Below are 11,482 nucleotides of genomic sequence, written 5' to 3'. Positions count from 1 at the left end.
TCTCCCCTCCCCCCCAGGTGCCCCTGCAGCAGGTCTCCCCTCCCCCCCAGGTGCCCCTGCAGCAGGTCTCCCCTCCCCCCCCCCCCAGGTGCCCCTGCAGCAGGTGGCTCCCCTCCTGGCGGCTCTGGCCCGCGTGGCCAGGGGGCCGGCGGGGACCCCGGCCTCTCGCCCACGTGGGCCTCCGGGACAAGGAGGGCATCAGTGCTCCCCCTGCAACACGCCCCCGCGGAGACGGCCGCCAGTCCGGGCTGTGAGCGCGGCGCTGGCGGCGGAGGGGCCGCGAGGGGCCGCGAGCGACTCCGGCGGCCGCCGCCTGGCCCCGCGCCGCTCCCTCCGGCCGCCGTGACTCAGCGTTTCTCCGGGCGGGAGGGCGGGCCGGCCACTGGGGACACCGGGTCCGCCGGCCCCGCCCGCGGCGGCCGCCCCTCTCCTCTCCCCTCCCGTCCCGTCCCCTCCCCTCCCCTCCCCTCCGCTCCCCTCCCTCCCCTCCCACGCCGGCCCGGCCCGGCCCTCCCCGCGCGGCCGCCTGCACTCGCTCCGCGCCGGCGCCGCAGCAGCATCCCCGCCGCCGCCCCGCCGCCCGCAGCGTCCCCCATGGAGCCCGCCGGCCGCCGCCACACCCCCCAGCGCGGCTGCTCTGTGCTGCGCGACGCCCGCCTCAACAAGGTGAGCCCGGCCCTCCGCCCCTCCGCCCTCCCGTCCCCCCTCCGGGACGGACCGTGCCCCCCGGCGCCCCTGCCTCGGGGCGGCGGGCCCGGGCCGCCCACTCGGTCTGCGCCGGGGATGCGCTGGGAGCGGAGGGGCGCCCCGCACCCGGCACCCCGGTTCGGGACAGGGAGAGGGAACTTGTTTGTGGGACTCGATGGCTCCTCTCGTTTCCCCAGATCGAGTGGGACGGACCAGGGTGGCCGCCGGTGGCCGGACGCGGGGTGGCCGCTCCGCTCCGGAGGCCCCATGGGTTCGGTCCGGGGTGACAGTTCAGGGCCCGGGAATGGGAACGCGCGGTGGGTGGCCTCCGCCTTGGACACTGCCTGGCCTGCAGCGGGAGCCGGCCCTGGACGCGGGCTGAGGGTAAAGCCATCGGCACCCTTTGAATCTGGCCTTCTGGAAATGAAGATTTAAATTTTTTTTTATTAAAAGGAAAATTCAGTGTACACTGTTGAGAGTACCTTTTGCAGATCCTGGTAGGATTTCACTTTTCTTCACAAGTATTGTAGGGTCATCCCCTAAGACTTCTTGCAAATGAAAAGCACCTCAAGTTTTATGATTTGCAGCCACGGTTATGGGACAGCTGGGTGTGTCTCAGGTTGGTTCCTTTTGTGTGTGTGGGTGCTTTTGACGCCTCCTTTTGTATTTAGCACATGGAGAATGCACCAGTCAGCACAGAGATTGGTTTAGTGATTTTGGTTGTCTCTTTACTGGACACTCTTTTTATTTAGGAACTGGGCCTTATTCCCTGCCCTGCCCCACCCACCCCATCATGTTGCTGGTAATTATGTGTGTGTGTGTGTTTCCCAATTTTAATTTTCAATTATAATTGACGTTCAATATTATATTAGTTCCAGGTGTACAACCCAGTGATTAGGCATTTAGGTAACTCTCAAAGTGATTCCCCCAATAAGTCTAATACCTACCTGGCACCATATATCTATATAATCTATAGAATAAGAGCCTAAGGGACCATTACAGCAGAACGATCAGAATGACCAGTCTCTATGATGGTACTGACCATGGGAGGGGGTGGGGGAGGGGGGGGGCGGAGAGAAGACGCTCAACACAAGAGCTGCCCCCTGGTGGTCAGTGCGCTCCCACAGGGGGAGTGCCGCTCAGCCAGAAGCCGGCTGGCAGCTGGTGAGCACAGCGTGGGTGGGCCTCTGAAGCAGCACTAAGGAGCAGTGAGCCAGGTAGTAAGGCCCGAGAGGTTAGTGAAAACATATGGTATCTCCTTCTCGGCCTGGGATATTTCAGGCTGTGAGAGGGCGCTAGCCAGGCTGAGGGACCCCGCCCCTGCCCCAATGCACAAATTTCATGCACCAGGCCTCTAGTAGTTATTATTATAATATAATAATATTACTAGAGGCCCGGTGCATGAAAATTCATGCACTGGAGGGGGTGGTTTCTCAGCTGGGCCTGCCCCTCTCCCAGTCTGGGACCCCTCAGGGCAGGTGACCCAGCCATCAGGGGAAGGCGATGCCCCATCACACCTCTGCTGCTGCCACTGCCAGCAGCGCAAGCCTTGGCTGGCCCTGGTTACCTGAGCCTCGGGCAGCCCTGGGTGTCTGGGGCACTGAGGGCCTGGAGGACTCTGGAGGCAGGTGTACCATGCCATCACTTTGATTGCTGCACACCTGCCACCCTGGCTAGGCTGAGGGGACTGGTGCCACCATCTTGTGGCTGTGGGCACCGCCATCTTTCAGGGCATATTCCCTCCTTATTGGCTGTGGGTGTCACCATTTTGCTACATCAATTAGTATATTCCCTCTTTATTAGATAGGATAGGATTGACTGTATCCCCTATGCAGTACTTTACATCTCAATGACTATTTGTAGCTGCCAATTTGTACTTCTTACCCCCTTCCCCTTGGTCACCTGCCCCCAACACCCTTCCCAACTGGCAGCCATCAGTTTTTTCTCTGTATCTACAAGTTTGTTTCTGTTCTGATGGCTTATTTTGTTTTTTAGATTCCACATATTAGTGAAAACATATGATATCTGTCTTTCTCGGCCTGGGATATTTCATTTAGCATAATGCCCTTGAGGTCCATTCTTGCTGTCACTAATGGAAATATTTCATTCTTTTTATGGCAAAGTAATATTCCATTGTATGTATGTACCAATTCATCACTTTGGTTGCTTTCATATCTTGGCTATTGTACATGAAATGTCGTTTTTTCTCTCTTGTTTGGCCTTTGTTTTAAAGTCCATTTTTTCTAAGTATTGCTACTCCAGCCTTTTTTTTTTTTCTGCTTCTATTTGCATAAAATATCTTTTTTTTTTCATCCCTTTAGTTTTAGTTTGTCTTTCGCTCTGAAGTGTGTCTCTTGTAGGCAGCGAATGTATGCATCTTGTTTTCTTCTCTACTCAGCCATCATATGTCTTTTCATTGGAGCGTTTAATCCAATTACAATTAAAGTAATTATTGATAGGTATGTAGTTATTGCCATTTTTTATTCATATTTTTTCGTTTCTTCATTTTGGCTACCTCCCTGTGTTTGTTTCTAAATATAAATAGCAGGCAGATCTGCTCGTCTCCCTGGCTTGGTGAGGTAGCATTGCATAGTAGATGTCCTGTGGGGTCTAGTGCTGCAGGCTCTCTGGTCACTTGAGCTGGGTGCTCCAGGGGGGTCCCTTGTGTGAGTTGCATGCCCTCCTGTTGTAGTTGAGCCTAGATTGCTATTGGCAGGTGGGTGGGTTTGACCCTGAGGTTGCCTGGTTGTGAAGACCGGCCATGGCTATAGTGGGTGAGGTGTTGTGTGGGGGCTGGCCCCATGGAATGGGATTTACTTTAGAGGTCTCTGGTGCCTGCCAGTCCATTCTTTGGGTGTGTCATTTATGGTGCTAATCAGGTGGTGCTTGGGTGAGGTCTGATGTGGTCCCCTTGATGTGTTGGTTCTAGGGCCTCTTGGGAGGGACTACAGTGTAGGCCTAGGTTAGCCACTCTCTGTGCCCATGCTTTGGCCACTTGGTAGGAGATGCAACATGGTTTGTGGTTGGTAGCTGCCTGCGCTGGGCTTGGAGGTGCCTGGGTACATGGAGACCAGCTGTTGTTTATTTGGGGTTTGTGAATTTTTGAGAGATTTTTAGGAAAGTCGGCAGAATGGGTCAAGGTCAGCCGCGTATGAGGAACAGCTGCAGAAAGAGGTTCCTTTGGTGCATGGTGGGTTAGGGGATCTCAGAGAATCACCTGGGTGGGGAGAGAGGCGTGTTAGGGAGGTTAATGGAGACTCCTATTTGGTGCCCATCTGTTATTTATGTGCGGGGAGAGCTCAACAAAGAAACAGTGGAGACTGTTAGTACTTTAGTCCCAAGAGAGCTGCCCCTCCACCCCTCGCCCTGAAGCCAGACAATTCCATTCCCCTCATTTCCCTGGCTATTTTCAAGTTGCTGTCCTTGAGCTGGCAAGTGTTTTTTGAGCTACTGAGTCTGAGCTCGGGCCCTTTGAGGGGACATTTTCACAGCTAGTTGTTGTTGGGACGCCTCTTCTCAGCACTGGCGCTCAGGGCTGGGGAGCCCAGGGGCTGGGACCCCTCACTGTGTAGCGGGGACCCCTACAGCCAAGATAGCCCCCCTGATTCCGCCCCAGGTGGCTGTGGGACCAGCCTGTTTCAGGTCTCTGCTCCTGTTTCAGGTCTCTACCAGTCTTCAGGTAGCTTCTGTACTAGTCAATCCTTGGTTATGGTTCTGTTCAGCTAGTCTTGAGATGGTTCTCAAGGTGGCTGTTCTGTAATTTAGTTGTAATTTTGATGTCTTGGGAAGAGGTGAACACAGCATTCACCTACTCTGCCGTCCTGACGGGAGTTTCTGCTGGTGATTTTTAAATTCCGTTTTAATGGCTTCAAGTCTTGTGATTTCTTTTATTTAATACATTACTGTTAGTGTGAATTCTTTTTGATTTTTGTGGTGACAGACAACTTTTACAAATCTATGATTACTTAGCATTTGTGGTCATAAAGCATTATGAAATTGTAAATACTTCATAATGAATTTAATTGCTAGCTTGATTTTTTCCTTCTTCCTTTTTATTATTCTGCAGGTCTGGACCTATTTTCAGTAGAACAAAGGTAACATTTGATGAGATAAAACAATTTGTTACTTTCATGTGTAGCTTCCTTCTGTTTATGACCCAGTATGGATGACCACTTAAAAGGACCACGTGAGTGGTATAACCTGTTTGAAATCCTCAAGTCAGGGGCATGAGTGTCTGTTCTGAGTTGGTAGATGGAATAAGCCCTCCCTGAGCAAGAGCAATTATGCCTTTGCTATTTACATCAAGAATTTATTATATTAAAACCCTTTTACTCCTGTTCATTAATAAGGATTAATTTCTACTTAAGAATAGTCATATCACAGAGATTTTCACCAAAGGTAGAAAGGTACAGCATTAAGAACACATTTTTGAATTTGTAATTGAACTTTATTGGCTGCATTGTTTCAAATAGGATTTAAAAAAACTAATTCAGCCGAAACCGGTTTGGCTCAGTGGTAGGGCGTCGGTCTGCGGACTGAAAGGTCCCAGGTTCGATTCTGGTCAAGGGCATGTACATTGGTTGTGGACACATCCCCGGTAGGGGGTGTGCAAGAGGCAGCTGGTCGATGTTTCTCTCTCATCGACGTTTCTAACTCTCTATCCCTCTCCCTTCCTCTCTGTAAAAAATCAATAAAATATATTTTTTTAAAAAACAACTAATTCACTAACAATGGGAAGGTCAATGGAGTATAAACTATTTTTCTTACTCAGTGGTGTGGTACCTCATGGAAGTGGCAATATCCTCATATATCGAGAATCCCAAAAAACTGTATACACAGACTTTGAATAACTATAAAGGCAGTGTTTATTAAAATACGTTTCATTTTCAAAATTGAGCTATCAACTGTTCATATATATATATATATATATATATATATATATATATTTTTTTTTTTTTTTTTTTTGAACACCTGTCTACTACTGAAACTATAGTTGTGGAACCTTCTTGATCTGCCCGAACTCTGAAGACTCTGGCCTTTAAATTTTTGGCTAGTCCAGGAATTCATATTGATTTTTGTGACAACCTTGGCTCCAATGAAACACTAGTATTTCTTACTGTCCTATAACACCTCAGCCTGTCACCTAAATATATGAAATCTTCTTCAGCCATAACTCACACAGACCTTCATCACCCTACTTTTTGGATAACTGCAAGTTTTGCTAGTTTTTTTTTTTTTTTTTTTTTTTTTAATATATTTTATTGATTTTTTACAGAGAGGAAGGGAGAGAGATAGTTAGAAACATCGATGAGAGAGAGTCATCGATCAGCTGCCTCTTGCACACCCCCAACTGGGGATGTGCCCGCAACCAAGGTACATGCCCTTGACTGGAATCGAACCCGGGACCTTTCAGTCCGCAGGCCTACGCTCTATCCACTGAGCCAAACCGGTTTCGGCAAGTTTTGCTAGTTTTATTTTCAGTATTGTAGTCCGTCCTACATCTAAGTATGAGAGAAATGTGAAGCATTTTCCAGTGTCTCATCTCATTTGATCCTCACAGAAGTTCTGGAGTAGGTAGATAGAAGACTCTTATTTTCTTTTCATTTGCTGGAAAACAGAAATTTAGAAAGTTTAGAAACTTGACCCGACTGAAAAGAAGAAGAAATGGTGCACCTTGAAAATGACTTCAGGTTTCCTCACTGCACAGAATAGAGTCAAACACTGCTGCAGTTAAATATTTTACCCTTTGTTCTCCCTGCATGATCTACAATAATAATCTGCTTCATGTTAATATTTACTGCTGTGTTGCTTACAATTAGCTGAAAGGTAAGTTGGGGTGCTTATCTTAGCAACATGAGAAAGCAGGTCTAATTAAGCAAGTTTACTCTCTATATGTAAAAGGCTAAGTTGACTCACACATGTACAGTACATATAAAGCTCTCTTTGGCACCAATTGCACGATTTGGTCTGTCATTGTCAATCGTGAATTTGGTTGACACTTCTATTATAGAGAAAGGGTGAATAGCGATATTAAAATATTTCTGATAATTAATTTCCTTTCAATGTGTGTGAATCCATGTCCTGGGCCACTATTAAGTATATAAGTTCCTTGGTTTATCTCTCCTTGTTCCCCCTCTCACGTGGAAGTATATCAGTCTAGTCTGTTCCATGCCTCCATGATGTGGGTCTTAATTTGTTGGACAGTTTGTCTTATTCATTAGATTCCACAAATAAGTGAGATCATGTGATATTTGTCTTTCTCAGGTTGCCTTATTTCACTTAGCCTAATAGTCTCTAGGTCCACTTATGCTGTCCCAAGGGTAAGAGCTTCCTCTTTTTTATAGCTGCATAGTATTTTGTAAATGTCCCATAATTTACTAGTTTGCTTTGTTTTTCTATGCAATGCTAAAAAAAAAAAAAAACCCCACAAAAACACTAATTGATAGTTATATCATAATTTTCTTTTGCTTACATGTCTTCCATATCTTCAAGATTATGACTTGCAAGTAAACCTCCAAAAGACATCACTCCTCAATATTTTAGGCAGTTTGATCCAGTTTTAGTTAGTGATAATGTTTCACCAAAGTCAGTTTTGGTCAGCATTATTAACTTGAATCCAAAAAATTAGCTTTTGGGCAAGGCCTTTTGTAGGTGTTTGTGTCCTGGCATGTCAAGACCTAGTTGGATGTATTGTAGGAAAGGAAAGAGAAACAAGTCTCATGATTATGAAAGAAAGGTACCTTATACCTCTTTTGTGTGTGTGTGTGTGTGTGTGTGTGTGTGTGTAAACTATATTTTACCGACCATAGTTATCTAGAATTTTTTCAGCATTATGAGAAACTGATACATTAACTTGGAATCCCACTGATTTTGAATGCCATTGTAATGCACATGTACAAGCTATATGCCTCCATACATGTCTATTACTTTGCTTAGCTGAAACAACAGTGATAGTATAGGATAGCACAGAAACAAAACAATGTACTTTAATGAGTTTGCTTTGACAACTGGGACTGGTGATATGGAGTACAGTAATATTAAAGAGGTTTTCAAAATCGACATGACCAAATATAATTATGTAGTCTCCCATGTCTATGGGGGATTCATTCCAAGACTGATAGTATCAAACCCTATTTTTAATATTTTTTTTTTTATAACATACATACATATCTTTTCATTTAAAGAAAGCACAACTTCTCTGTGGCATATCTGAATTGCCAGCATCACTGCTCTTGCATGTTGGGCTATTATTGAGTAAAATAAGGGTTACCTGAACACAAGCACTGCGATACTGTGACAGTCATCCTGATAGCCTCGATGGCTATTAAGTGACTAGCAGGTGGGGCGTGTGTACAGCATGGAGACATTGGTTAAAGACAAGACTTAGGTTCTGGATGGGACAAAACAGGCTGTAGGAAATTTCATCACACTAGTCACAACAGCTCGCAATTTAAAACTTATGAATTGTTTATGTCTGGAATTTTCCATTTAATATTTTCAGACCATTCTTGATTAAAATCACACCAAACTATGTGGATAAAGGAGGATAACTGTAGATTCAAGATTGCCTAATTTGGCCTATTTGTTACTTTATTATTTATGTTACTGAGCCAACTCAACAACTTTGTTGCAGGTCTACTTAGTCAGCAAACTATGTCTTATGTGCTTAGAGCAAAAAAAAAATTGAAACTTGGTTAGTAAGTATTTAATTTTATTTTTACTTATTCAAAATCTTGCTTATATTTACTTCTTACACATGATAACAATAAGATAATAATATGACAGATTTGAGAGCAAATATATTGGTCATACCAATAAATATAAATGAGAATAACTCATCTATAAATAAAATTGTTTTCAGATTGTTTCACAAAGCACAAACAAGCTATCCTGCATATAAGAAATAAACCAAGAACAAAACGCTACAGACAGGCTACAAATAAAGAAATGGGAAAATGCAACCAGCAAGAAATCAAGGTTATCCTGAGATCAGACAATGTAGAAGTTATGTCAAAAAGCATTAAATGAGATGAAGTATTATTTATAATGCTGAAAGTGAAATTCTGAATGAAGTTATGATATCTATGTACCAAATAAGACAGTAGCCACTTTTATTCAAAAAGATAATGTAGGACATGCAAAGAGAAATTTAAAAAAACACACACCAATAATAGAAGACTTAACTATTTCACTCAGTGCAAGACATATCAAAGGGACAAAAAACTGTTTCCAAATTTTCCTCAGATGTTAGCATTTCCTTTAGAGTAGTGTTGCTAGAATACCAATTGTTTTAGTTTTCTTTCATCTGAGAATGTCTTTCTTTCAATTTCATTTTTGAAGGATATTTGTACCAGTTACAGAACTTGGGTTAACAGTTTTTTTTCCCTTCAAAACTTCAAAGGTGCCATTCTTTTTATTCCACAAATGAGTGAGATCATGTGATATTTATCTTTCCCTGACTGGCTTATTTCACTTAGCATAATGCTCTCCATCCTTGCTGTTGCAAATGATAAGAGTTCTTTTTTTTTTTTTTTTTTTTTTACAGCAGTGTAATATTCCATTGGGTAGAGATACCACTGTTTTCTAATCCACTCATCTGCTGATGGGCACTTAGGCTGTTTCTAAATCTTAGCTATTGTAAATTGTGCTGCTATGAACATAGGGGTGTATATATCCTTTCTGATTGGTTTTTCTGATTTCTTGAGATATATTCCTAGAAGTGGGATTACTGGGTCAAATGGGAGTTCCATTTTTAATTTTTTTGAGGGAACTCCATACTGTTCTCCACAGTGGCTGCAGCAGTCTGTATTCCCACCAGCAGTGAGGGAGGGTTCCTTCTTATCATATCCTCGCCAGAGCTTGCTGTTTGTTGTTTTGTTGATGACAGCCATTCTGAGAGGTGTGAGATGGAACCTCATTGCTGTTTTGATTTGCATCTCTTGGATGATTAGTGACTTTGACCATGTTTTCATATGTCTCCTGACCTTCTGTGTGTCCACTTTCAAAAGGTGTCTATTTAGGTTCTTTGCCCATTTTTTGATAATGAAAAACATAAACTGATGAACAAAAATAGATCCAGAGACAGACCATCAAATCTCAGAGGGAAAGAAGGGAAGGGAAGAGGTGGGGTAAGACTTGTATGCATGCATATAAGCATCACCAATGGCCACAGACACTAGGGCTGGGGGGGTGGGGGGTGTTGGAGTGGCTGGGAAGGAGAGAGGTCAATGAGGGGGAAAAAGGAGACATAGGTAATACTTTAAACAAATAATTTTTTTTTAAAAGTTCCATTCTTCCTCCTGGTTTCCCTTGTTTCTGGCAAGAAATCTATAATCATTCCAATTGTTGTTTTTCTCTGGATCCTTTTAAAGATTTTTTTTTCCTTTTGTTTTTAGTTTTTAATACTTTGAATATAATATTTCTGGGTTTGGATTTCTTTGAATTTATCTTCTTGTGTTTTGCCGAGCTTCCTGAATTTATAATTTTATGTCTTGTGCCAAAATCCATAAGTTGTAACCATTATTTTTCCAAATATCTTTTATTTCTTCTCTCCTTTTGGGATTCTGTTGATACAAACGTTACGCTTTTTGGTATCGCCCACAAGTCTTTGAGGCTGTTACTCCGCGCCCCCCCCCCCCCATCTTGTTTTTCTCTTTGTTTTATAGATTGGTTAATTTCTAATGATCTATATTCAAGTTAACAGACTCTTTCCTCTCACATCTCCATTTCTGTTCTTGAGCCTATCAAATGAATATTTTAGTTGTTATTGTTTTTTTTCAGTTCTAAAATTTCCATTTTGATTTTTATTGCTTTAATTTCTCACCCAAGACTTTCTATCTTTCCATTCATTTTAAAATATTTTGCTCTTATGATTTGGGCATGGTTACAAGATCTGATGATAAGTCCTCCATGACTCTATTACCTGCATCTTCTTGGGATTGATGCTTGTTTAGTTTCTTTTCCATTGAGAATTAATGTGTTTCTGTTTCTTTGTATGCGAAGTAATTTTTGCATGGATCTTGAACATTTGCATATTATGAGTTTATAGATTTTAGTTAAACCCTAAGGAGAATACTGTTCTTTTTATTTTTAGAAACCACTCAACCCGGTTAGTCAGTGTGTAAGTTAGACCCAACTTCCATGGGTGTGGCTCCAGTATTCCAATTCCAAAGCCTGCTCTGTACTGTACTCGCATCTGTTCATCATGTGTACCATCTAGTGGCCAGTGTGGGGTTTGTGCAGGGGTTCACTGCACAGTTCAGTTCTCAAAGCGTTTGCTATGCTTTAAGGTCAAATCATACCTGAATAGCACAGAAGTGATATACAACTTTAGGGGAACTCTTTGAGTTCCTTCTCTGTGATTTCTCTGAAACTATTATTGCTTCCTGCAGGTCCCCCTTTCCAGCCCACAAGACAGAAAACTGGGCCTTTTGTTTCTCTGCTCTGCTGTGTACTTCCTGCAGCTGCATGTGTGTCTTGGGCCAGGTAACTGGAAGAGAGAGAAATAAGCAGCAGGCATTTGACCCATGATCTTGGATCCATTGCTCCTCTGGTTAAAAAGAATGACATTCCTCCCTTAGAATTTTCGACATCTGTGGTAGCCATGATCCTGCCACCCACTATGAGATTGCCTTGGGGCTGGGGCTGGAGAAAACGGAGAACAGCAGTGGATGTTCCTCCTCTGTGACCTTTGAGTCCATCTCGGGCTTTTTGGTGTGTGCGCAGAGTGATCAAGAACATTGCTGCTTTGCCATCCTCAAGATCACTTCATGGTCCCGAGTATAGATTTATAGAT

At 43.8% G+C, this 11,482-nt stretch overlaps 1 protein-coding gene across 1 annotated transcript in view; it reads left to right on the top strand.

Annotated features, from left to right (window-relative positions):
• Positions 1–377: 377 nt before the first annotated feature.
• The window catches only part of ME1 (malic enzyme 1), a 135,462-nt gene continuing 124,357 nt past the window's right edge, over positions 378–11,482 (top strand). Inside the window, exon 1 of the mRNA XM_084890631.1 lies at positions 378–666. Coding sequence (XP_084746757.1) covers positions 595–666 — 72 coding nt within the window. The 5' untranslated portion in view covers positions 378–594. The remainder of the gene's footprint in view (positions 667–11,482) is intronic.

This window comes from Pipistrellus hanaki (assembly GCF_964339955.1).
Source record: "Pipistrellus hanaki genome assembly, chromosome: 7".
Taxonomy (NCBI): Eukaryota; Metazoa; Chordata; class Mammalia; order Chiroptera; family Vespertilionidae; genus Pipistrellus; species Pipistrellus hanaki.
This window is presented reverse-complemented; position numbering and strand designations above follow the sequence as displayed.